General features: G+C 41.5%; 1 protein-coding gene across 2 annotated transcripts; it reads left to right on the plus strand.

The window, feature by feature from the left end:
* The first annotated feature begins 1,135 nt into the window (after window positions 1–1,135).
* On the plus strand, window positions 1,136–27,665 carry FAM20B (FAM20B glycosaminoglycan xylosylkinase). 2 transcript variants are annotated; one of them, XM_089683966.1, is made up of 8 exons: window positions 1,136–1,254; window positions 9,093–9,550; window positions 11,839–11,925; window positions 12,015–12,124; window positions 20,821–20,992; window positions 21,070–21,264; window positions 24,437–24,496; window positions 24,592–27,665. In XM_089683966.1, the coding sequence occupies exons 2-8, from the start codon at window positions 9,174–9,176 to the stop codon at window positions 24,821–24,823; spliced, it is 1,233 nt and encodes a 410-aa protein (XP_089540092.1). In that variant the 5' UTR covers window positions 1,136–1,254; window positions 9,093–9,173; the 3' UTR covers window positions 24,824–27,665. The 2 variants fall into 2 exon arrangements, with proteins under 2 accessions (XP_089540092.1, XP_089540094.1); XM_089683968.1 differs by having other exon boundaries at window positions 21,073–21,264.

The following is a 27,665-nucleotide window of genomic DNA, read 5'->3' on the forward strand; positions in this document are numbered from 1 at the left end:
AGCACAGGGTACCAGTGGCGGATCTGCCAATTCTGGTGTTCAATGGCAAATGCCAATCAAGCTCTATGGTGCCGGCAGTGAGCACAGAGCCCACTAGAGGACATCGGGCCCTCAGACCACCCTCATGAAATCTGTTTCTGTTTGGTTAGAGACATTCACACCAGTGGCCTGCTGGAGGTCATTTTGTAGGGCTCTGGCAGTGCTCATTCTCTTCCTCCTTGCAAAAAGGAGCAGATACTAGTCCTGTTGATGGGTTAAGGACCTTTTACAGCCCTGTCCAGCTCTCCTAGAGTAACTGCCTGTCTCCTGGAATCTCCTCCATGCTCTTAAGACTGTACTGGGAGACACAGCAAACCTTCTGGCAATGGCATGTATTGATATGACATCCTGGAGGATTTGGACTGCCTGTGCAACTTCTGTAGGGTCCAGGTATGGCCTCATGCTACCAGTAGTGACACTGTCCCTAGCCAAATGCAAGTCTAGTGAAAAACAGTCAGAAAAGATGAGTAGAGAAAAAAATGTGACCTCCACCTGTAAAACCATTCCTGTTTTGGGGGTTGTCTCATTGTTGCCCATCTAGTGCAAACGGAGAAGCAAAAAAGGGCGCACCGACCTAGTGCATTACCGTTTAAAAATATATTTATTGAAAGAACAAAAGTAAGTATCATGCACCTGTTGTTGATTTCATTAACATCAAAGCAGCTGAAACTTAATAACAGCCCCCTCTGCTACTTACCTGACCAGACCAATATCTCAGGAGTTTAATTGACTTGATACTATACTCTGATTAAAAAGTATTCCTTTAATCCTTTGAGTCACCTACTTCAAGACTCATACTAACCAGCTGTGTACACAAAGCCAAAACCTGCAGGAAAAACACACTCAATCCTGGCGCCACATTCGCCTTTAAATAAGCCGCCTCCTTATTAGTCCTACCCATAAAAGACACTCATAGGTCGTTCCATGACAACATGGCTGCCAGCATCAATCAGCGCCAACGCGCATGCGTAGGAGGACAACAGAGTCCCAATTTCCGGATCCGGCGTAGCGAGTGCCCCTGACAAATATGGCCGCTGGCGACTTAATGCTTACTGCGCACGTGCAGTCCCATCGTGCTACGTGTGCATACGTCCCCAGAGCCGGAAGTGACCCGGCAACAGGATGAACCACTCGTACATGGAGGGGAGACGAAGAGGCAGGGGGAATCGTCCGCCCCGCTAAGGCATCACGGGGGAAGCACACAGGAGCAGAGAGGTGATTGTATTAACCTGGGTGACATAACACAGACGGAGACATCGGGGGGGAGTGTGATGTGGAATACATGAGATGCAGCAGCATCACCCCAGACTATAGGGGGGCATTACACCTCTGACCCGAGGAAAGGACCCTCACCATAATGGGCTCCTCATCCTAATGGTGGGATAGCAGCTGGAGATGTAGGACCTGGTTCAGGAGTGCCTGGCCCTGAATGGTGGGAGCCAAAGCAGGTGAATGTCAGAGGTCAGCATTGGTCCTGAGGATGGGGAGGGCGGCCTCTTCCCAAGTGTTTCTACAATAATTATTGGCCGCGCGGTTGGAGTTGAGGCGGAGCCCCCACCATATGTGAGTTGCCATGAAGGTGTCAGGAAAGTTTGTTGTCATCTGTTGCGGTCCAGCTTTATAGAACTAAAGTTGCACTATCATAGTCTGTGAGCAGGCACTGTCTCTGCTGCAGGAGGTGCACCTACCTGCATTCTCTCAGCGATCTCCAGCATGGAAACTGAGCTGTGCATGTGCAGCTGACGGCACCGCCTGATCCCTGTGTGCTGGGATGAATAACCCCTGCTTATGCTCTGCTCAATGAAGATGGACAAAAACCAGCACACAGAATATGGCACCAGCGAGGGACAGGGACCGCTGGAGGAAAGGTGAGTATTGCTCCCTTTAGTTCCACTTTAAAGAAAAAGTTCACAGTTTTTGTAAAAATAAACAATTACACATCATTTTGCAGGTAAAACAAGTGCATTTATTTTTTTTTTTAACTCTGCAATCTGTAAACTTTTCACTTGCAATCAGCAGATCATGGGTGTAGTGCCAGGATCCTGCTGACTCTCAGCTGTCTGCCCATACCTCCCATACAGGCAGACTGTTGCTGAAGTCCAGGAAGAATCAACAAACTACAAGAATGCTTATCCGCGCCCTCGTAGTTCATCTAGAAATACAAACTGGCTGCTTCGGTGGCAGATGGGATTTGTAGTTCATTCTTTCACAGATCTGTGTGAATGAATAACATGGCTATGTCGGCGTAGCCCTGCACAGCCACATTGGTTTCAAATTGTGACAGTGGTTGCAGGGAGAGGATCCCCCACCTGTTGTCACAATGAGGGAGGTGCATTATTGTTACATGTTACACCCTAAATACAGATGTAACTTGTTACAAAGGTGAACTTATCCTTTAGCCTTTCCAGCCGGCCCTTTAAAGATTTGTAACAGCAAACACTTTACATTAGCTTCCAGTCATGTGATCACTGTGATCGGCTGCCACACTGGTTCATTGTAAACCGTGAGCTGGAATTGTCAGTGACCGCAATCCTGGTACAAACAAGGGTCGGTGGTTGTACATGTGAGAGCTCAGAATTAAAGAAGTAGTATCTCTACTTTTTTAAAAATCTTTTTTTAAATGGTAAACTAGACCAAGTGCATGTAGCGCCTGATCCCGTTCCGATATGTCCTGCTTGCTATGTACTGGTCTCCTTGCTGGCAGTGTTGTTGGACAGTTCACCCCCCCTACTCCAACCCCTGTCTGAACCAAGGAGATGAATACATAACAAGGGCAGATTGACATGCTGGAGATGAGCTCCGCCATCAGCACACCAAGGTAAGCTCCATTCACAATACAAGACGTGTGGCTTGTCTGCCAGTCAGTGTATGTTTACTAGCAGCCAGCAGATGGATCTCACAGCCCTGCAGTGCTGACAGATCGTTTTACTAACTTTGTGAATGAAAAGTCAGTGTTGTAGGACTGTTCACATTGGAAACCTAAAATAAGTGGCTGTGATTCCTTGATAGGAACACACGTAAATTGGGCTTCAGCCTGGGGTGGAGAGGGAGAGTGTGTCTATTTTGATGCACAAGGAAGCCATGGTTTCAGGACAGAACCAAATGCTAAGTGCAATTGATCCCTTGGGGGAGTTGTAGATTTTTAAAAAAATTAGGTGCCAATTCTTTAAAGCCTATCATTGTGCTGTTACATAATGTCAGACCGTGCAAACACTATGCATTTAGGGGCGCTCACCCACCCTGTGGTGGAAAGCGTTCCATCTTTAGCAAGCCGCTCCAGAAGGAGTGAGAGATCGGAGCTTAAAATTGGATAAGAAATGTTCACAGCTTTGCTGTTATAAAATCATGCCACCCTCTGGAAGCCAATGCGCCTATTAATGGCTGTAATCTGAGTTTGTCATCAGATGGCTTGGTTCACAGACAAAGTGTACAGAGCCAATCAAGCTCTGTATCATGCTATGACAAATCACAGCAATCACAAATGTAAACAGTGCAGTGTTTACATTGCAGGGCCTGCCCCTTCCTCTTACAACAAAGGAAAGAGGAACTAATGAATGAATCATTCATTAGTTACAGATCAGAGTATCTGGGTATCCCAAGGTTTTGAGATTTTTAACCCTATTACCCCCACCTTCCTCTATATCTCAGCCTTATTCGGCCTGCATATTAACCTTTTAAATTCCCTTATCCTGCACATGTGTACATTAAACCTTTCTTCATCCTCCCACTGTATGTGACTTGTATGTTAGCCCATTCACCACCTCCTCTATGTATGTAACAAACATTTTTTTAATCCCCTCAATACCAGAAGGTTTCTAAATTTCCCACAAATTGTGGTAAAAATTGGATCACCTTGGGGTGTTTACTCTCCAACAATGTGTCATTTTGGAGGTGGTCATACATTATTGACATTTTTTGATATGTTTTGTTTTTAAAAGTAATTGAAACTGGTTTCAAAAGTTTTCTTTACATAGCAAACCGTAAAAACCGTGGTTATTATATACCACCAAATGAATTTTTATCCATCTAAAAAATGATATAAAATTAATTTGGGTGTTGCATAACTAAATGATTAACTGGCAAATTATCACAGCACTGAAAATTGCCTAGCAATAACTGGGTATTGCAAGCTGGTGTTAAAGTGGCTATAAAGGCAAAAAAGGTTTATTTACCTTAGAGTTCCAAAACCAAACATTTCATATTCTTGATATTTGTCTGCTGTGCCATGTACTTGCATGAAAAAGTATCCTGTTCTCTTTGTATTGCTTCCTTTGTGTCCGGCCAGTCCCACTAATTTCCTAATAAAACTGACCATACTAGGCTTGAGAGTACACCATGGTCCGTTATCTAGCTGTGCTGAGAACTCAGACTGTTCTCCAATTATCAGACTTGTGCTGACAGCCTCCCCCCTCCACACACACAGCCATTCCTTGGGGAGAACAGATCACTTATAAAAAGGGGAGAAAGGTATTTATAATGTTTTTTTTATTTGTATACATAACTGCCTTTTTAAACTGAATGCCCTCATCTTTAGAAAGTGAGGGTTTACATATACTTTAATACATATACTTTACATTCTCTGCATTAAGGTTTAAAAAAAAAACCTTTCAAAAGTTTCTCTCCCCAGCCCCTCTTAATCACCTGAGCCAGGTCTCAATCCAGTGCTGTTCCCATCTGCAGCAGCTTTTCTCCACTATCTCTTTTCTCACAGGAGACTCGGCAACAGCAAGAGCCGTTGGCTCCTGTTGCTGTCCATCCAATCCTGTGAGGAAGGAGCAGGGTCCTGCTGCGTGTTTCTATAGATACACACAACCCAGATTGGGATTGAGCCTGCACAAGTTAGAAGAGGAGGAACCAAGATCGCTGACGGGACCCCAAAAGATTAGGTTCGGGGCTGCTCTGTGCAAAACTAGTGCACAGAGCAGGTAAGTATAATGTGTTTTTTTTATTTTGGGGAAAAAAGAAGCTTTACAATCACTTTACATAAGCTTGGACTGCGTATGTAAGAAATCCTATCCTGTCTTGGAGCAAACATGCAGCTGGTAAAGTCAGAAGTCCCGACCTGCATTTGCCAGGTCATAAAATTGGTTAGGAAACAAGGATTTGGGTGAAACACCCGGAGCTTGCATCTTTAATGAAATGCGGAATGTGAGAATACCAGTTTATAGGGAAAGCATGGCCAACCCCAAATAGCAGCTAGAGGCTGTTTTTTTTTTTGTTTGTTTTTTTTTTTTCACAATATTTGCTTCTTTGTAACAGATTAGTGGTCAAAGAAGGAGAAATATATTTCTGTTCTGCATACCAAGGACATTCAATTGATTGTCAGCTAATAGCTCATTGATGGGAACGAATGCTTTTTAACAGGATCTAAACTGTAAAATCGGTTCTAGCTGCTTCCTGTTTTATACAATATGATAGAGCTCTGGTGTACTGACCTTTCAGCAGGCTTGATTATTCATATGTAATGGGGTGGGCATAGATTCTTAATTGTGTATTTCCTGTGTGCTACAATCACAAAAAAGTCTACAGGTACAAAAAAAAAACTGGACACTTAGCAAATGGCAATTTCTTTTTTTTTTTTTCTTTTGGATATAGTGGCGAGGGATTAGAACACGTCAGGTTTGGTTTCCCCATTAGGGAGGTTCACCCTCTATATTTTTCCTACTTACCATTATCACTGAAGGCAAGAGTGAAAGAAAATCTCAAATTTTGGCTTGTCCCCAAAAGAGGAATAGAGAAATCTTCCCATGGGGCATTAGTTCTGGTGTCCCTGGAGAATAAAAACTGTATAGCAAAGTGAGAAAAAATAGATTTTACTACTATTACATTTAAAAATTTAACAAAGCTGTACAGTACATGTACAATATAGAACATTTCAAATTTCAGCACATATCACGCTTCAGGGCTCATTAATATATATACATTACATGCCCTGGCAGAAATTGTGAAATTTTGGCATTGATATTGAAAATATGACTGATCATGCCAAAAAATGCTTTTATTGAAGGGTGATGGTCATAGGAAGCCATTTATTATTAAATAGTTGCTTGGCTCCTTTTTAAATCATTATTATACAGGATTTATATAGCGCCAACAGTTTGCTCAGCGCTTTACAATATAACGGGAGACAATACAGCAACAGTACAGTTCAATACAAGAGGGATAGGAGGGCCCTTCTCCTCAGAGCTTGCAATCTAGAAGGGAAGGGCTAGTGGTTCAAAAGGTAGTAACTGTGGGGGATGGACTGGTTGGAAGAGTAGAAGATTCCATTATTAGCTGAGGGCAGGATAGGCTTCCCTGAAGAGAGAGGTTTTCAGAAATTGCCTAAAAGTGAGCAGAGTAGGCGATAGTCTGATAAATTGGGGTAGAGAGTTCCTGAAGATGGGAGAAGCTCTGGAGAAGTCCTGGAGACATACATGGGAGGAGGAGACGACAAGGGAGCTAGAGAGCAGGAGGTCTTGCGATAACAGAAATCATCCAAATGGCCCGGATCAAAAGTTTACATACCTTGTAATGTTTGGCCTTGGTACAGACACACAAAGTGACACACACGGGTTAAAATGCCAATTAGAGGTTAATGTCCCACATCTGTGGCTTTTTAAATTGCAATTCGTGTCAGTGTATAAATAGTCAATGAGTTTGTTAGCTCTTACGTGGAAGCACTGACTGGGCTAGATACTGAGCCATGGGAATCAGAAAAGTCCTGTGTAACAAGGTAATGGAACTTTATAAAGATGGAAAAGGACATATAAAGATGTCCAAAGCCTTGAATATGCCAATCAGTGCTGTTAAATCACCTATTAAGAAGAGGAAAGTTCGGGGATCTCTTGATACCAAGCCAAGGTCAGGTAGACCAAGAAAGATTGCAGTCACAACTGCCAGAAGAATTGTTCGGGATACAAAGGGAAACCCATAGGTAACCACAAGAATACAGGCTGCTCTGGAAAAAGACATTGTGGTTGTTTTGAAGGAGCACAATATGAAGACACTTAAACAAAAATGAGCTGCATGGTCGAGGCGCCAGAAAGAAGCCTTTACTGCATCAATGACACAAGAAGGCCCGGTTAGGCATGTCAAGGTGTTGTCAGGCATATTGGAACCGGGCTTTTTTGTGGCATTGGTGCAGTAAAAGCTTATTTCTGGCACTTCGACCAAACAGCTCATTTTTGTTCAAGTATCACCGTATTGTAATCCTTAAAAACAACCACGCTATCTTTTTCCAGAGCAGCCTGTTTTTCTTTTGAGGTTGCCTGTGGGTTTTTCTTTGAATCCCAGACAATTCTTTTGTCAGTTATGGCTTCAATCTTTCTCGGTCTACCTGACCTTGGCTTGGTATCAAGAGATCCCCGAACTTTCCACTTCTTCTTAATAGGTGATTTAACAGTACTGATTGGCATATTCAAGGCTTTGGACATCTTTATATGTCCTTTTCCATCTTTAAAAATCTCCATTACCTTGTTGCGCAGGACTTTTGACAGTTCTTTTCTGATCCCCATGGCTCAGTATCTAGTCTAGTCAGTGGTTCCACATAAGAGCTAACAAACTCATTTACTATACACTGATACTAATTGAAATTTAAAAAGCAACAGATGTGGGACATTAACCTCTAATCGGCATTTTAACCCGTGTGTCACCTTGTGTGTTTGTACCAAGGCCAAACATTCCAGGGTATGTAAACTTTTGATCATGGCCATTTGGGTGATTTCTGTTATTTTGATTTAAAAAGGAGCCAAACAACTATTTGATAATAAATGGCTTCATTTGATCATCATCCTTCAATAAAAGAGCATTTTTTGGCAAGATCAGTCATATTTGCAATACCAATGCCAAAATTTCACAATTTCTGCCAGGGTATGTAAACTTTTGAGTGTGTGTGTGTATAGATAGGTGTGTGTGTGTGTGTGTGTGTGTGTGTGTGTGTGTGTGTGTGTGTGTGTGTGTGTGTGTGTAGTTTATATGGTGTTTGCAAATGTCTAAAATAAATGGCAATGGTTTTTAAATCTACGAGGGGCGTTTAAGTCAAACCAGAATTTATAATTTTACAGGTATATAAAGGAATGATAGCATGGCAGTACTACACATAGTAAGTGCCCAGTGTGTCCTATTACTGATAGGCAATGCACATGTCGCGGGCCAGTCTAGAGACTGTTAATCAAGTTGGCAGAGAACAGTGTTAGTGTGTGCATGGAACAGTGCGTGGTGATGAAGTTACTTGTGAACTAAGGCGTAAAACATGTAGATATCTACTGAAGTCTTCAAGCCCAGTACATTGCTGAGACCCTCAGCCACAGTAAGACATTTGAATGGTGTAAACCTTTCAAAGATGGCCGTACATCGGTCAGTGACGATCCCGGCCATGGTGGTTCCCAGCCCATAGCAGTGTCATTCCTGTGTAAAAGTCCCAGTTTGACACATATATATATATATATATATATATATATATATATATATATATGTCAATCTCAATCATGCGCCAAGCATCCCCACTATCAGGGTCAAAACATTTAAGGTCAGAGATATAGCCAGGATTCTGAAGCTTTCAGCAGTCAAGGAAGGACATAATTGTATATAGACTTATTTAAAGAAAACCTTGCCAGGGATAAACATATAGGTTACCATTACTGACCACCTTCTGTAAATACTAGTTGTATTCTTGTCCCATAATTTCAGCTAGTGAAGTCAGAAGAAAAGGGTTGCATCCTTACTCTTGGACAGTGAATCAAAAAGTAATGATTCCATTGCTCAGCACAACAGCAAGGCAGTTATTTCTAGAAGCATAAGTCGGCAGTGGCAACCTATGTATTTCTCTCCCTACAGGGTAAAGAAATGCAAGTAACCCATAACAACCATTTGATTTTTATTGATAATTTAATTACCTTTCACCTATTATAAATTACATTGGATTGTAAGATCCCTTTGAACAAGAAACTCATCTGGTAGCACTGAAAATGCTTAATGAAGAAATATAAAATAACATTTCAAATATGCTTTTTGTATATCCCTTTGCATATTACTTTGAACCTGGAAACCTTCTATCTGTGTTTTCTCTAAAGGTTCAACAGGAATCCAGCACAGTTATGCCATGTCTGTGTGACGTTACCTATTATCAGTGCTAACCTACACCTTGGGTCATCATGAAGCTGAAGCAGCGGGTTGTGGTGCTGGCTTTACTACTGGTGATTCTGGTCCTCACTAAACTTCTATTGCTGGACAGATTGGAGACGTCTGCTGCACAGAGGCAGGACCAGCTTTCCTTCCAGCGCATGATGTCCAGCCTACGGCTGACCATGGACTCCCGGTTGGAGCATACGCTACAGTCCCCATGGGAAATAGCATCTCAGTGGGTGGTGCCTAGAGAGGTGTATCCTGAAGATACCCCAGAAATGGGAGCAGTCCTACATTCTATGGCTACAAAGAAGATCATAAGAGCTGACGTGGGCTACAAAGGTACGCAGCTCAAAGCCTTGTTAGTCCTGGAGGGTGGACAGAAGGTGGTCTTCAAACCAAAAAGGTGAGAGTCTAGGAAAGGGTTGCTACAGCAGTGTTTCACTTTAATTAATGCTCTACTCCGTATGAATGTCAGATATACGGTGGTCTGCATATTTTGTCAGTCAGAACATGCACTTGCTGTTTTTTCAGGAGTGAGGTCTGTATATTTTTCTGTGGAGAATTTACTATGGGTTGGTGACCCCAAGATAATGTGGGAGGGTGAAGAAAAATCTACCATTTAGGAGCACAGCCAGCACTAACGAACTGGCAAATTCATGGGGTAGAGTTCTACTTTGCTTTTTTTATTGCCGTCACAGTATTGACAAACTAATTTTTTTGTTATTGTTTTTTATTTCTTTATCAGGCATTACAGATAAAGAGAATTCTGTGCTCTTGAAGGGTTGCCCCTTAATTTTATTCAAATCTGGACTAGCTACAGGAGTATATCTGTCTCCCATGGCTCCCTTGGTGTCACAAGGGGACCCCAGATCAAGTGATTCACTGACAGAAATACTCCAAGTCTTAGTTGACTAACCAACAAGGTCACACAAGACCCACAGATCCAGATATTCACTTTAGGTAATAATTCTGAGCTGTATTTTTTCTGAAATTGTGCCTCTTTGGGTTCTCCTTATTGTAGCTAACCTAGCAAATAGAACTTCTGCCTTCTGTTAGGCCCCTTCACCACTTGGCCACCCCAGTACCCCTCCTGGAACATTGCTTTTTGTTGCCATTTTCACCAGGACTTCAGCCCTTGGCAGACCATGAATGGCACATATACATTTCCAGGTCTGGGGGAATCTTCAATACACGTCTTATTTGTCAAGGCTTTGTCTCCTCTGACTCTTCCTGTTTTCCAATCTGGATTTCTCTCTCCCTTGCCATATCAGCAGTTCTTTATCTCTATCCTGCATGGTCCGCCTTAGCATGTTGATGATTTAGCAATCCTCAAAGCAGCCTTTCACAGATCTTTAAAGTCTCAAAGATCCCCCTGGCTACATCTGTACCTGACTGTTTTCTAATCTGAGAAATACTGAAAAGAATCCCTGTGAAAATGTCATGACATTTGAATGCAGAAGAACCAGGCTCAGAAGACGAGACTGCATTGTCAGCATTAACTCGGTGAACTGTATATAATCAATCCTTGCGTCACCCGTACAAAGAGCCTTGCACTGCAGTTACTTGGCAGAGATGTCCTGGAGCCCTAATGTAGACTTGTGACTTTTGTGGGCTTTTATCATGCGTCTATGGTCCTTTACCATTTTTTTATTTTTCTTTTCAGTTGCTTCGCTCCTTTTCCTAGCATTGCTCACTTCATTGGGCAGGGGCATATCTGAAGGGAAGGAGTCCCTCCTTCACCTATTTAGGGTCCATCTTTTACAGATGATGTAAGTGTTCTAGCACTACCAACTAAAGAGACACCCAGGGGCAGATAGAGAACATTGTGGAAGGATAACCAAATTATTCTCTTAGGAACCAGCATAATTTAGCCACCAATCTGAACGTATCATTCACTGTTCTGGCTGCCATTGGTTACTTCACTTAACATATTGGCTTTAGTCTTTTGACTTCCCTATGGAGTATGCTTTTAAATCCCCTACAAACTGCCCAAGATTGTGTTAAGGGAGATCCACTCCTTTTTTGCAACCACCAATTATAATACGTGAATCATAAATGGTATTGGTATTTTAGTTGTTTTGTAGGCTTGTGCTTGGACATGCGTGATGCTTGCATTTTTCTGTATTTACTTCATATGTGCAGTTATACATTTGGAGGGCCTCTTGGTTTTTCTTTGCAATTTTTTCAACGAAGGGTATTGAGAACTAAAGAGAATTAAAGGATGGCAACTGAGAAAAGCATTTCAATATTGATAGCTTCATCCTGTAACACCTCACACTCCATTTCCGAACTTGATGAATCTTCTCACAGATTATAATGGTAGCTAAGCTAATTACACAGCAGCCTCCAAGTCACAGGAGTTTCTGTGTCGACTTTGCTTTATACAGGCTTTGGCTGCTTCTGAATAATCAAAGCTTTTAGATGCACAGTATGTGTAAACCAAGGCTTGTATTAATGCTATGTAATAAAGATTTTGTCTAAGATTACACAGTATAGCATAAACATTAGTGAGATTATAGAATAATTGGGGAGATTATGGAATAATTAAAGCCACTTGTAGGTGGAAATAACAGACCTCCTGGAGGAAACATTCTTTTATCTTTCTTTTGTCTGTGGGCTGCAGACTCTTTTTTTATATATTTTTTTTTTTTTTTCCTTTGCTTTGTACTGATGAATTACATGTTGTTACAGATACAGCCGGGATTATGTAGTGGAAGGGGAGCCCTATGCGGGATACGATCGTCACAATGCTGAGGCGGCTGCTTTTCATTTAGATAGGTGTGTATTCTGAATACAGAATTGTGTATGTCATTGTATTTCACAGCTTCTTTCCGTGGCATAAGTTTGACTAGTGCTTTCTCCTCCAGGATCCTCGGCTTCAGACGAGCGCCTTTGGTGGTTGGTCGATATGTAAACCTTATCACAGAGATTAAACCAGTAGCCACTGAGCAGCTGCTTAGCACATTTCTGAAGCAGGGTGAGTGTGAGTTTAGAAGAATATTCAATTTTTCATTCTTCTAATGAATGCATAGCAATCTATTCTAGCTGCCTATTGCCATTTGTAATGTACTTTTGTTTACAGCTCTTGGACAAATATGGTTGACAAATGGTATACTTTTTTCAGTGTGTGTGTGTGTGTGTGTGTATATATATATATATATATATATATATATATATAACACTTAATTGTGGAACACACCACAATAAGTAAATTAAAATAACATTGGTGCAGTGCAATCCAGAAACCAACACGAACATATATAATCTGACAATACAAATTTAGAAAGTGAATGAATTTGCTAAATAGTGCAAATTAGATCCAATCAGGGTATTGGCACCAAAACCTCAGTGCTGTCAAAATATTTATATGTCCTATTTACATAATCAATCGCGTGCAAAAACATGCCAAATATTTATAATAATAAAACTTATATAATGCAAAAAGTCCACATATAAAAATATGATATTCAAGCAGAAATTCAGAGAAGTGGCTGCTTACCTTTGGGATAGACCCATACTCTCATATAGGTCAAAAATGCATACCTCAGGTTGTTAGGATGCTGTCACTCCACACTATATGTCTCTCCTACGGGGTCCTTCTGTAAATTCTTTATTCAAAATCTTACAAACATAATAAACCTATTTACATGGATACAGAATAAATGTAAAAAAAATATATATCTATCTTCAGCGTAGGAAACTGCTTTTCCTTTTTTTTTTTTTTTTTTGGCGGGGGAAAAAAACAAACAGAACCAATGATATATTTTAATATTATCTTTATATTGTATCTCAACATACCCTAACTCCACCTAAACACAACCTCAGGCTAAGAAACGATTAAACATTTATCCCATGCATGCAGCCATTTTTAAAAAATCAGATCTTACAAAAATCTAGGAGATGTGAAAGGACAGAGAGCGCCACACACCCAGAGACTGACAGACAGCAGTTACGGGACCTGACATTCCTCCACGCCTTTTGTCCAGGCTCCCGGCCACCACCTGTCATTCCTAAGACCCCAAAACATCCCAGCCTCACCCAGAATGTTGTGCACCACCACCTCAACAGAAAGGACTTTTTTGCGAATGGAAACCTGACACCGTGCATTCCATGTGTAGTGACAGACTACTAAGCTAACTAGAAAAAGTATCTTAAAATCAAAGCTCCGGTGAGTTTGAAAGGCTCCGTAAGACCATTCTGCATAATTCAAGCTGGAAAGTAAAAGGATACACAGAGCCCCACCCACCCGCTTGTAGACTTCTATATTGAAGGGGCTCTGAAGCAAGAAATGGTCCATCAGCTCCTCCACCCCACCACACTCTACTCTTGAACAACCATGGTTCTCCACAAAGCGATGCTTCACATAGTCTGCTATGGAACGAGAGCCAGGCCAAATCCCGAAACTTTAAAGGGATTCTCTCCAGATGCATCAAACGCAGACCCTCCCTCATAACAGGGCCTGGGAAATCCCTCAAGGCCAATGGCTTGCTAAAGGCGGATTCAACAAGCCTCCTTTTTCAGGGCTTTTCTAAGAAAAGACTTCATTTCCTCCGCCGTCATTCGCCATTGAAGCATTTTCAGGCACAGGGTAACATAAGTCGGGAGCTTACTATGTTGGACCCTCATGTTCTTCACTGGCCCATCATTCTCCCAGCTCCACAGAAAAGGCCTAAACCAGGACTGAAAAATACCAACCCACCCAGGCGGTTCCTCTGCCAGCATGCTACCAAAATTATGTTTCAAAAATATCAGAAAAAACAAAACCACTGGGTTGACCCTACCTAGGCAACTCATCCGCCTGGGAAGGTAGGTTACAGACCTCTTAATGAGGTTCAGTTTGTTCCCCCTTAACAGCTGGAAGAAATAACTGTCGATCTTCGCATAGAGAGAGACTGGAAAAACACAAACAAAGCTGACATACAGAAATACTGGGATCAGGTAAGTTTGTTTTTTTTTTTGTTTTTTTTTTTTTTAATCTGGTCAATCCTTTCCCTCTAAGAGCGTTTCCAATCCTTTCTGCTAGCAACCTTGTCATCGGCATCTTGTAGCCTGGTTACCCAATTAGCAAGGCCGTAATCACCGGGACCAAATGTGATGCCTAAAACTTTAATTTCGCTGCCGGGGCTCTGGGTAGGCGTCCGGAAGGGTAAAGCCTTCGCCTTCCTCTCCCATCCAGAAAACCTCACTCTTATCCTGATTGATCTTTGAGCCAAATGCCTCAGCATACTGTTCTATCACTGAGCCCACCTCTTCCGCCGCCTGTGTCCCAGACATGAAAACAAACACATCATCCGCATAGGCCACAACCCTCAGAGGAGGCTCCCCAGGAATGCCCAAAGCAACTCCACACAACGGTCTGCTCTCTAACCTCCGAATGAAGGGATCGATTGCAAACGGGTATAGCAAAAGACTCAAAGGACACCCCTGACGCACACCTGAGCAAACCCCAAAGGGCCGTCCAATCCAACCATTTACAAGTATGAAGCTTTCAGCACCCTTGTATAAAATCTTCAGCCAATCAATAAAGCCCTGTTCCAGGCCATACTTGCCAAGAAGCAGCCATAGGTATTCATGATTGACCCGATCAAACGCTTTGGCCTGATCCAATGCCAGCAGTAACCTTCCCCAGCCTGCAGCCCTGCACTGTTCCAGGGCCTCCCAGAGAGTTAACACTGCTGAAAAAGTTCTTCTAGCCTGAACCGAACAGTGCTGATGGTGAGAAAGTAAATTGCCTGCAACAGACAATAAATGCCAGAAAATTATCTTTGCCAGTATCTTCCTATCAACATTGAGAAGGCTAATAGGCTGCCAATTCTCAATTCTTATAGAATCTTTACCCTTTGACAGAAGAATCACTGCAGATTGTTTCATGGAGGGAGAAAGCAAACCCTCTCTCAGACAGCCATTGAAAACCTCCACCAAATATGGGGCCAAAGTAACCTTAAAGTGCTGCTGTCAATCCGCCTGGCCCAGGCGACTTCTTAATGGCAAGCTTATCAATAGCTTTAACCACCTCATCTGCTTTGATGTTCTCTGTCAAATTCACAGGAGAACTGCCATTTCCCAGTCCTGGAGTAGAGTCCAGAAAACCTGACATGCTCGCCCGATCGAGGTCCTTCCTACCCAAGAGGTCAGCATAATATGACCTGGAGGTTTCCAGGATCCCCAACTTAGACTTTGTCAAGCAACCCGTACCGCCAACCAGGCCTACAACTGACGTAACTGCTCTACCTTGTTTGCAATTCTGATAAGGGTCAGGCGAGTGATATTTCCCATAATCCCTTGCCTGTCATATTGACACTTCCTGAACAAGAGTCTAACCTCAGAGATCGCCCCTTGATCTCCATTATTCGAGACAAGCCTATCCAGCTTCCTCCGCAGTCGCTGGTATGTGACATACTTGTCAAGCTGTTTATTTCTTCCTATGGCCTTAAAAAAACCCAATGATCCTTCATTTTGTAAGCTCCCACCACTCTGACTTACTGCTGCAAAAGTCCATGATTGATACCTGTGCCTGGGAAAAAATCCTCAAAGGATTGACTCCACTTCTCATTGTCTAGGAGTGCCAAATTCAGCTTCCAGGTACCCCTCCAACTAGGTGGTGTATCGGGGCTATTCGTAGTGAGACAGAATACAGTGATCGGAAAACTTCACCGCCTGACACGCTGGTGCTGAGAAGGCGGAGATCCCCTTTTTTAAAAAAAAAAAAAATATCTATTGTACTCTGACTAGTACCTCTGAAAAGTGAATGCTGTGTCATCTGGGCAGCAATGACTGTGCACATCAACCAGACCTGCCTCTCTAGCTTTTTGTTTTTAAAAAAAAAAAAAGCCGTCACAATCCAGCCTGGCTCCAGTACCTTTCCTGTCCTTAGTCCTAGAGACGGTGGTAAAATCACCACTGAATATGACTTGATCTTCATGAAGAGGCATTTCCTGTCCCATTTTTGTCTGGGGCCCAACTGGGACGGGGTCCTTCTGTACTTTCCCTTAGTGTTATGAAATGCTCATTAGGGAGAACACAGGGAAGCTGTCCTTAGTGTAGTATTTTAAAATAAAATTATTTATTTAATAAAGAGATGGTGCCGCTTACATTAAAATAAATCGAAAACCACTTCTCTGTGCTCCAGATACGATATAACACCACACTTCCAGTCTCGGTCGCGTCTGGAACTGACATCACCTGGCTCCATCCTTCGACGCGTAGCGTCATAGATCAAGTGACTTCTTCAGAGATGGGGTCTGCTGATCGTCTCGCTTAAATAAGAACCGAAGTGTTTAACTTCTGTATTGGTACAATACAATGTAATGGCTGACCCTATACTACAATTAGGCCGCAAGATGGCAATCTAATACACATTATACCTAGTTCATTGTAATAAAACAGCTACCAATAGAAGGAACCGCCAAGCTGTCAGTATGAAATCCACATATACAAAGCTAAAGCGATAATAAGAAAAGCAAAATGTATTTAGTAAAATAAATCATAAAAATAATCAAGGAAAATTTGTAGATGTTTTGCATGTATGAAAACAAACAAAAAAGAGAAGAGATAGCTTTACATTGACATCTGCCGGGAAACGGTATAATATCAAGGATTTTATCTCCTCCAGGACAGAAGGGGTAGTTTATGTACTTCAGTGCCCATGTTCCAAGAAATATGTGGGAAAAACCAAAAGACTCCTATGGAAACGAATAAAAGTGCAGAATATCATAAAAGCATAGTGTTTCAAAACTTTTTTCCTTATACCTTAATAAGGATCCTTCCTTTATTACAGTTCTGTGGGATTGAAAGTTATTAAAAAAAAATCGAATAGGTAGCAACAAAGTGCATGTCTTGAGCCAAAGTTAATCAAGATGGATTTATGAGCTTTGCACTTCGGCCCAGAATGGGATGAATATTGAGTTTGATATTAATTGTTTTATCTCATAGTATTAAAACCTGCACACTGTTGACAAAGGTATTGGGCCAGCCCTCCAAATCTTTGGATTCAGGTGTTCCTATCACCTCCATGGCCACAGGTGTATAAAATCAAGCACCTAGGCATGCTGACTGCTTCTACAAACATTTGTGAAAGAATGGGTTTCTTTCAGGAGCTCAGTGAATTAAAGCGTGGTTCCGTGATAAGTTGTCTTGCTGTTTGTGGGTTCAGGATATGAGTTTTCTATAATTCATTGGTTTTATTCTTTTACATTTTGTTTTTCTTTTCCTTTTTGTTGTAAAATAGATAGTGGTATGTTAGTTTAGATCTCCCTACTATCCACTAATAAATTTTGGTTGTTGTGTTAAACCTTTCAGTCTTGGTCAGAGAACTCTCATTCAGGTTAACCAAATCATATCAGAGAAATATTTTATATTTCATAATCTATAATTTGGTCAACGCTTCAGATTTAGCACAACAAAAGTGCGTAGAGAGCTTCATGGAATGGGTTTTGATGGCCGAGCAGCTGCATCCAAGCCTTACATCACCAAGTGCAATGCAAAGTGTTGGATGCAGTGGTGTAAAGCAGGCCGCCACTGGACTCTAGAGCAGTGGAGACATGTTCTCTGGTGTAACCGAGTCACGCTTCTCCGTCTGGCAATCCAATGGATCCAAAGGGCTCTGAGGAAGAGGCAAGTCCTCGAAACGCATCAGCCTATTGGATGTCTACACTCCCTATTGCAGACTGTTACTCAGCGTGGTGTTGACCCAGCTGTTCTTTTATGATGTGCCTTGACTATATTGTCGTTTGTGAGTACAACGCCCACTTTATTTTTTATTAAACATTTTAATGCACTAGGCCTGTGCTCCCTCTGTTTTTTTTTTTTTGTTTTTTTTTTTGTTTTTTTTTTCCCTCATTCAGTATATTTGGATTCCCCTGGTCTATTTGAGGGCAGCAAGGTGCGCATGTTCCAGGACACACTTAATGTGGTTGTAGCCTGCATCGAGTCCATCCCCAAGCGCAGGAGCATTTGTTTGCTAATCCAATGGACGTGTCTGGGTTTGGCTGTTGCCAGGAGAACAGTACTTGCCTGACTGCATTGTGCCGAGCGTAAAGTTTGGTGGAGAGGGATTATGGTGTGGCGTTGCTTTTCAGGGGTTGGGCTTGGCCCCTTCGTTCCAGTGAAGGGAACTCTTAAGGCATCAACATACCAGGAAATAATAATTAGGGAAGCGCCAAAAATTATCAGCTGCAAACCTAACCTGTAAAAAGGTGCCAATCACTATAAACAAGGTTGCGCTAAGTAAACCAAATGTATAAATCACAAACAAAATATATATAGTGACAAAAATATTTGTGACAAAAAAGCTTAGTGACAAAAATATAAATCCTATATAATATTTAGTGACAAAAAATCTTTAGTAAAGTCCAAATCTGTGTTGAAAAGAAGAAATTAATTTTGTATTCAACAATAATCACCGTGTGTGAATCCACCACCAAATAAAATGAATAAACTCACCAGAGCAATATGCTGATTAGATTATAAACCAGCATAAAACTCTTTCTGCTTTGGGAGCAATGTTGTGCGGAAGGATGTAATACTCTGTTGATGACTCTGGCTATTCAAAAGGAGCAATACTCTGCAGGGACCACTCAGCAAGATGGATTCATTTCTTGGAAGGTCTTTTCCTCAGATATCCAGACCAAATAGGGTATAGAAAAACCAAGAACTCATGGTGCAGTATTTTCAAACCTCTATTTTATTTAAAAAGTAATGCACTTATAAATAGAGGTGTCCCAGCCGACACCAGCAATGACGGTGTGTACTCAAGATAAAAAAACGATCCCAGCCTCAAACACGCATGCGCAAGCGGCTCAGGAATGTATTGACGTCACATCCAAACAAGCTCCACCCTACGCGTTTCGTCATCAACAGCCTCACCGAGCTGATTTCAAATCTGCAACCCATCAGATCATCACCTACTCTCCTCTCCTTTAGGTGCACCCTGAAAACCCACCTCTTCAGGGAAGCCTACCCCACCCCCTGCTAACTTGCCAACCTCCTCCACTCTTCCTACCACTCCATCCCCCACAGCTTTCTCCTCCTGTGCCACCATCCCCTCCCTCCTAGATTGTAAGCTCGAAAGAGCAGGGCCCTCGATCCCCTCATGTTTTGCATTGTATTGTTACTGTTCTGTCCCCCATTGTAATGTACAGCGCTGAGCGAATTATTGGCGCTTTATAAATACTGTATAATAATAATAAAAATATTAATCTTAGAAGCCTTCAGAGGGCACATGTTGGCCAGGGGCTTGGATACACTCATGATAGTTACACTAATTTCCTCCATCTAGTCCATTTTTGTTTCCTTGATTTTTATTATAATTATTTAAATCCATTTTTATGATTTATTTTTTATGTTATTCTACTTTTCAAGTTTTGTTTTTATTTGATATTTTTTATTCTTATAAATATTTGGCATGGTTTTGCATGTGATTATCTAAAAAGGACATATTAATATTTTTACAGCAGTGTGTGTGTGTGTGTGTGTTTTATCTATGAAGTGAACAGACTGCATGTAATCTGATCTTGGTGTCAATCACGTCTTGCCATAAAATATGCTGATTGCCGTATAGGGCTAGTTTTTAAAAACTGCATTGCAGCAATCTGTATTTTTACACTGTACCATAAAACTGGAAAGGGAAAAAGGGTCACATGACCGCCCATGTTCATTAAATTCTGCTTTGCACTGGCTGATTGGAGGAGTCAGGTGATTGAAATTTAGCAGACAACATGTCTATCTAAGCTAATACACACAATTTTGAGTAAATGTGAACAGCATGATGGAACACAAAATGCTAAGTGTTTGTAATCCAGATCACAATGTACAATATACAGGTGAAACTCAAAAAATTAGAATATCGTGCAAAAGTTCATTTATTTCAGTAATGCAACTTAAAAGGTGAAACTAATAATTAATATATTCTAATTTTTCGAGTTTCACCTGTATAGGACACTAGTCTGAGATCCCTTTCTCCTTACTGCACACAATATCGCCTAATGCAATATGGAATACACACCAACGTACACTGCTGGCTCCAGACAAATTTTCACATTCAACATTGTGAGTGTTTTTTGTTTGGTTTTTTTTTTTGTGTTTTGTTTGAGTTTGTGTTTTTGAGTATTTTTGTTTACGTGGAGGAAGGGATTCCCGTAGATGACCCTTTCACATCCAGATTGCTATTACAAATATTTGCAGTCTGGGTCAACTGGAGAGACATTACTCTGTGCAAACTATCTCCTGCAGAGGAACTCCTGAGTCAGTATGTACTCGGGGCAATGTGGGTGCTGCAGCTGTTATTCTCATCCAGATGATACTGGCTCTATGGACGTTTGCACCACATAGAACACAACAGCTGTGATTGACACCCCCTGTAGCCCAGGTGGCTTGTCTGTGATGGCCAGTGGGACTCATACAAGGTTGGACATTGCACAGACAGGAAGTCTGCCTGCTGCAATGCCCTTCAATGAAAATTCAGAGGCATGAGTGTGGTGTTACACTTCCACTGTTCATTTACCAGGCAGTAGAGGGAAGGTAACCTAAATGTATTGCTTCTCTGTTTTAGAGTTTATATGTTGGAATTATAAATCATAACGAGGCACCGAGATACGAGTTGTCTTCAAAAATAGTGCCCTCTTGCAGGCTTGCCAAAAGCTGGTTCGGTTTAACTGGGTGATCTGCTCTCTATAGGAAATAACACATGTTTCTATGGGAAGTGTTACTACTGCCGTGAGACTGAGCCTGCCTGTGCAGACAAGGAAGTGATGGAGGGATCGATCACTCTTTGGCTTCCCGATGTGTGGCCCCTTCAGAAGCACAGACATCCCTGGGGCAGGACGTATCGTGAGGGCAAGCTGGCAAGGTAAGGTTTTGAGTTTAGTAAGGGACTCTGGTTTATCTTCTCATGATGCCTTAAATTAAAGATGTACACGTTCCTAGCAGGTGGGAGTATGATGAAAGTTATTGTGATGCGGTGAAGAAGACTCCCCCTTATGATGCTGGTCCCCGGCTCCTCGACATTATTGATACAGCCATCTTTGACTACCTAATTGGAAATGCAGATCGCCATCACTATGAGAGCTTCCAGGATGATGAGGGCGCTAGCATGCTTATACTGCTGGACAATGCTAAGAGGTCAGTGTACATTCACCTGCTGGCAAACAATACATTTTTCTTGCCTTTTACAGTTAAATTGGTTTTAAAGGCTGAAGGCTTTTTTTACCTTCATGCATTCTATGAAGCCACCCTAATTCTTACCTGAGCCCCTTCTCCATCCAGCGATGTTCATAAGAACCTTTGCTCTCCAGGGGCTCTCACTCTTGATTGGCTGAAGGAGCAGAGGGAACCATTGGCTCCCACTGCAGTCAATAGCAGCCAGTTAGGAGAGGGAGGGGGCTAGCTGAGCCGCAGCTCTGTGTGTAAATAGACACACAGAGCCACAGCTCAGAAGTGCACCTGCTTAGGTGCTCCCGGAGCAGGCTGCTTGCTCAGGGGGCACTGAGCAGGAGAGAGGGGCCAGGAGGATCGGTGCTGCTCTGTGCAAAACTGCACAGAGCAGAAAAGTATGACATTGTTTTTTGTTTTTTTTTTTGTTTATTTAAAAAAAATAAATAAATAAACAAGACTTTAATATCACTTTAACAGCCTTAGCTATATGCATCCAGGAGTTCCAAAATGTACTCTAAGAAGAGACCAACTCTGGGCTATTTTTTTTAAATCTGGTGGCTAAAAAAATTAGATGTTTAAACCTACAGACACCAGTGAATTACCTTCCGCTTAACAGTACAAACTTCATTGTAGATTGTATAACAAAGAGAACAATATCAGATGCAACACCAGCATCATCAATAAAAATGAACATATGTACTGAATGTTTCTGCATAGTTAATTTCTATATATGCCACAGAGTATAGTCTTTTCTATTTAAAGTGGACTTGCACTGCAGTATTACATATGGTTATAAAAAGAGTGTTGTTTAGATGGACTTCGTAAAGGGCTGAAACAACTTTCCAAGAGAAATGGTTACGCCACTGCTATATCTGAAGGCCTGAGCACTGGGTGAATCCGAGGATCAGAGTATAGATTGATGGATGCTTCCTTTTTAGTTGAGATCACATTATCCTTTACTAAAGGTGTAGACAGCACTGAAGGGAGCCTGGAACAACATTTTCTCTAGAATAGGTAAGAATGTCACTTACTTTTTCATCCATCCCATGAAGACTGTTAATATTAGCTTTATGTTAGCATCCAAATACATGTCCACTGTAAAGAAATACATAGATCTCTATTTATACCTAAACATAAACCCACCTACCATAACTTCACATAATTTCACTGGGAAAAAAATACTTTTTGGGGACAGTGTTGCTGACACATCACAATGGCTGTGGTAGTAGTCTGTGCTGGTGTGTGGAGGAATAGATGACATCATGATCACCACCTCATTCAGTCAGAGAACGCATCTTATTCATTGGTGGAAGTGCCTAGTGAAGGTTCTGAGCGATAAACTCTGAGTTCATTGTAACAAAAGGAGAAGTTGCTCCAGCAGCATCTAGAACAGTAAAGCACTGACAGTATTTAGCACAGACTACTACCAGGAATTTTTTTGTTTCCCCAGTGACCCTCCAGATGTAACTTCTTGATAACCAAGCTAGCCTAATGCAAGTTTTAACATTAGATTACCCATGGAGTTCTGCTTTAATTCTGCCCCGATTCAAAACCACAAAAAGGAAGTAGTTCCTGAAGCTAAAACACAAAATTGGCCATTGTGCTGTGTCAGGAGCACAATGGCAATGTCCTCACAGTATTTTTTTTTTTTTCCCATTTCTTTACAGTGGACGTGTACTGAAGGCTAATATAAAGCTAATAATGTTTACAGTCTTGGTGAGTAATAGTCTGAAATTCTTACCTTTTCTGGAGAAAATGCTGTTCCAGGCTCCCTTCAGTGCTGGCTACACTTTTAGTGAAGGATCCTGTGATCTCTAATAAAGGGAAGCATCTGCCAATCTATACTCTGATTTACCAAGTGCCCAGACCTTCAGGTTTATGACCAGCACTGGAGTAACCATTTCTCTTGAAAAGTTATTTCAGCTCTTTAACAATCCACCTGAACACTCTCTTTAACCATATGTAATACTGCTGTGCAGGTCCACTTTACAAATAAAACTAAGGTTACACTGTGCCATGTATAGACCTGAAACATGCAAAAATGTCCAGTGTATATGTTCATTTTACTGATTATACTGGTGTTACCTCTGATATTATCTCTGTTATCCTATAATCTTCACAATGAAGTTTGTACTGGTAGGTGGAAGGTCATTTTCACTGGAATCAGGATAACGAATGGCCCAAGTCAGCAAAAAAAAAAAGAGACGTCTGAACCTTATACAAAGTACCAAACTCATTCTATATGCAATGATTTATGTTAATACAATCTACTGAGCAAGATGGAGAATGCTGTAGCCCAACTGCTACCTCTATTTGTCACCTTTTTCTGTATTTACTATTAGTTTAGGTTTTAAAATGGGGCAAAATGTTCTAGCTATACCATTCCCTGTGCCATTTTATAAAACACATCTATCCATTAATAAAATACCTGATTTAAAAAAAAAAAAACCTCTTCCATGAGGTTTCCGCTGACATTTTCGGGTTTTGAAATACCTTATCTGCAAACAATATTAGAGGTGATCACGTTGGAGAAACGGCAACACACCCCTCCACTATCCCTGGGTTACATATTAATGTAATCTTGATGTAGGTGTAGTACTCCTTGATCTAGTCATACGAGTATCTGATGCTTTAGCTATCACTTCAGAACTAAGTCCATGAGGTGAGGTTATAAGAAGTTTCTGTGCAAGTATGAGCAAGGGTTACGTGGTGTCATTCAGTAATGGCCATGGGATTGTGCGCACATGTGTCATGAAATTTTCCAAGTTACACCACAAACGTCAAATATTGTGCCATTAAAGTAATAATTGAATATGCTGATGAATCTTAGAATGGAGAATTTCTGATGGCAACCAATCCTTCTTTTTTTTTTTTTTTTTTTTCTCCCAGTGTTTGGATAATTCATTGTAAAGCTTGAACAGTTACTATGGGCAACAACCTTTATCTCCTAGATTGTAAGCTCCAAGGAGCGGGGCCCTCCTATCCCTCTTGTATTGAACTGTATTGTTGCTGTATTGTCTCCCGTTATATTGTAAAGCGCTGAGAAAACTGTTGACGCTATATAAATCCTGTATAATAATAATTTTAGATTTAAGTTTTTTTTGTCCATTGTACCAATGACATTTGTTCTGTTTTTCAGCTTCGGGAACCCCTCAACAGATGAGCGCAGCATTCTTGCACCCTTGTACCAGTGTTGCATGTAAGTGTTTTTGTTTCCTTTTACTCCTCTACTCTACTCTACTCTTTTTTGAGTTTTTAACGCCGGTCTTTCATTTTCTTTTTCTAATGTGACAGCATTCGTGTCTCTACGTGGAATCGGCTTTCCCACCTGAAACATGGTACCCTACGTTCTGCTATGCTTTCGGCCACCAGTCATGACCCTCTTTTCCCTGTCCTTGCTGAACCTCATTTGGAAGCACTAGAGCGCCGCCTGCAGGGTATTTTATCAACCGTCCAGCAGTGTTTAGACCAGTTTGGCGCCGATGTAGTGATGGTGGAAGACCGAATGACCCTTTCTCATGTGTAACTCTAGCCCTATCTATAAGAGATGAGGTTCTTGGGAAGAACACTGAGCTGGTGTGAATATGTTTCAGTACACAGCAGAGCACAGCACCCCCCAGAGACTATGGCCTGTTACACTGGAGGGATAAGAGGCCAAGGGACAGAATGAAGAACTCTATACCACATCAGAAATTGGATGATGTGGACATTAAATATGATTTTTATAGAACTCAAGGGACATCACAAGCCTGTGATGCTCAGGACTTAAAAGTATGGAGAAGAAAAATGGCAAATTTTTGTCTTTTATCTCATAATTTATTCTCTTGTTGTAATATTTTTCTTTTTATTTCTCTCAGAGGTTTGTCTAACCTTTAAATCTTGAGGGTGTTGGTTTACGGTTTACAATAGTACAGTTTGCACAGTGGCCACAGGGCGGCACTGCCATTCTTTACAGGAACCTTGAGCAGGGTAAATCCTTGTATCTCTGCAGCTTTGCCTGAGTCCAGATCATACAGAAACGTACAAATTGATGAACTAGTCTTTAGAAACTGGCATTAAAACATTTGCAGACCTTGTTACTGCCAGAATTTTTTTTAATGGCAGCTGCAGATTTTTACAACTAGTTTCTCTTTTTGTGAGGCCTATAGCTGAGAGAACTTCTGTATGTCTTTGTCCATAGTCCACAAGTTCTTCACCCCCCCATTTGCAGCAATTTTTACAAAGTCTGGTCAAAACTGATTTTTCAGTTGTGCATGGCAACCAGAAATTTAATTTTGATTGATGTGTGAAAAAAAATACAAAAAAATGCATACATATTAACCTCTATGTTGCAGCATTGGTGTGATGCTACATTTATCACCTGCAAGCTCTGAGACCGAGAACTGAGCGATCACAAGACTGCTGATTTGCTCAGTTCCCAGTCATCTATGAACTGCGAGTGGTGACTTTTAGTCACCGCTCTCTGCTCTGCCCCTCCAGCGCTCACTGGAGCACCAGGCTGGAGAGGGGGCAGGTGCAGCTTAGATCCAGAGACCACTTTCAATCAGGCAGCTGTGTGGATTCCATCAATATGGTCGGGATCCTTCCAGAGCCTGGAGCAGCTCTGTGGCGTCTGCTTATTCTGGGTCACAGTAGTGAAAAAGTAAGTGCAAGCCTTTGACCTACAAGAGCAGTATGACCAAAAAAAAAAAATCTTTGGCCTTACTTCTTTTAATCAGGCCACAGGTGAACCACAGCTCTAAGACCCTAACTTCTTCCTCCAATGCCCAAACCACAGCTGTTCAAGTAAAGCTAAGGCTAGGTTTGCACTTGTGCGGTTCCTGCGTTACACATTTGCATAAGCATAGCAGCTTGTTTATTTGAATGGGCTGCTGTACCTGCAGGGGAAAAGTCCCTGGGCCCTTTTTCAAATTGTGGCAGCACCATGCGGTTTCACGCATCTAAGAACAAAAGCTGCATTTTTCTGTCATGTGGCAGTGCCTTTAAGAATTAATATTCCGCCCCGCACATCTGTTAAAGAACAGAGCATTTTGTCTGCGGGTTGGGGAATGTGTTCGATTTGCAGATGTTCCCCAATCCACATATATGTGAATCTAGCCTAAGGAATCCTTTGTACTGTAAATGAATTGGAGAACAAGAATGATTTTTATTAATGACATAAGCAGGGGCTGGTAACTTAAATTGTCACAACCTTCCTGATGGTCTCTGAGAGATCTGATATTGGTGAGTTAATTAGCTTTGAAGCATCCATCTGATGCCTTTATTTCAGGCAGACCGCCCCTTTAGTGCTAGAGCCATACCTCCTTAAAGTGGAACTGAACCCTCCTATCCCTTAGAGCCAAAGAAGCTGGCATCTTCGTCTCTGATCTGCAGTTGCCATGGTGCTGAACATGTGATTAGTTATGAAATCAGCCATTTGATGGCTTCACAGTGCTGTTGGGAGCACAAGCAACTGTGACAGTTCTCATTCATGCCATGCCTTGAATGTAACTGTTTTGGGAAGTGGTTAAATTGGGTTTAGTTCTGCTTTAAACTGCCCATAGATGCAGCTGTGACCTGTATCAGTTTTCTCCTTTGACACCAGTTATGGCCCATTTTCACAGCTATCACTGTAAAGCACCCATAGTATCTAAGTCTGTGGCAGTGGAACATGGTGTCAGATAAAAGAAGATGTTGTAGAGTTCAGTGTTGTGAAAGCTTCATTTCTTGGGGCTGTTCACAAACAAAGACTAATTATTGTTAAAGTGGACCTGTCTGGCACACACTTGGACTGTATTCTTTTTCTAGTAAGGGCCAGTAATTCAGTGACTACTGCCTGCCAATTCACAAGGAACTACAGACATCACTGTACCTCACGCCACAATAAAGTCCCTGGTTTCTTGTGACTGGTAGTCCACATAACAGGTACACTTTACAACCGTACCATTGTAATAGGAAGAAGCAGGCACAGAGCAATATTTTCTGTCCAAGCTCTGTATTGCGAGCTTGGTAAAATGTATATGATCTTATGTCGATTGTACAAGTCTGGCACTGTAAATGTTATTTTCATCACTAATTTAAACAAACTTTCTTTTTTATTTTGTGACCCTCAGTTGATGAGATGATCTGCACATGTTGTTTTGCATTTGAATTATGTCTAATGGTTGAAAACGTAAGAGTAAAACTATTGACAGTCAGTAGTTGTCTGTTCAGTTATTTTGTAAATGGGACAGAAGGCTTCGTTAGTCAATATGCACTGTCTTTACTGATCTACAGCAGCCAATCAGATTTCTACTCCAGCTTTAAGCACATGTTTAAATCTTATTTGATACTATGAGGCAACAGACAGATTTATTTCAGACACTTTAATAAAGGTCCATTGTGTATGA

This window comes from Staurois parvus, unplaced genomic scaffold, assembly GCF_062004578.1.
Source record: "Staurois parvus isolate SC_StPar_1 unplaced genomic scaffold, SC_StPar_1.0 ptg000332l, whole genome shotgun sequence".
Lineage (NCBI taxonomy): Eukaryota > Metazoa > Chordata > Amphibia > Anura > Ranidae > Staurois > Staurois parvus.

What these genes read in the sequence shown, in the direction of transcription:
- FAM20B (XM_089683966.1), top strand. Translation starts at nt 9,174, where the DNA reads ATGAAGCTGAAGCAGCGGGTTGTGGTGCTGGCTTTACTACTGGTGATT. An exon ending in GTGGTCTTCAAACCAAAAAG is followed by an intron (nt 9,551 to 11,838) that starts GTGAGAGTCTAG and finishes ATGTTGTTACAG; the next exon opens with ATACAGCCGGGATTATGTAG. An exon ending in CTGCTGGACAATGCTAAGAG is followed by an intron (nt 21,265 to 24,436) that starts GTCAGTGTACAT and finishes TCTGTTTTTCAG; the next exon opens with CTTCGGGAACCCCTCAACAG.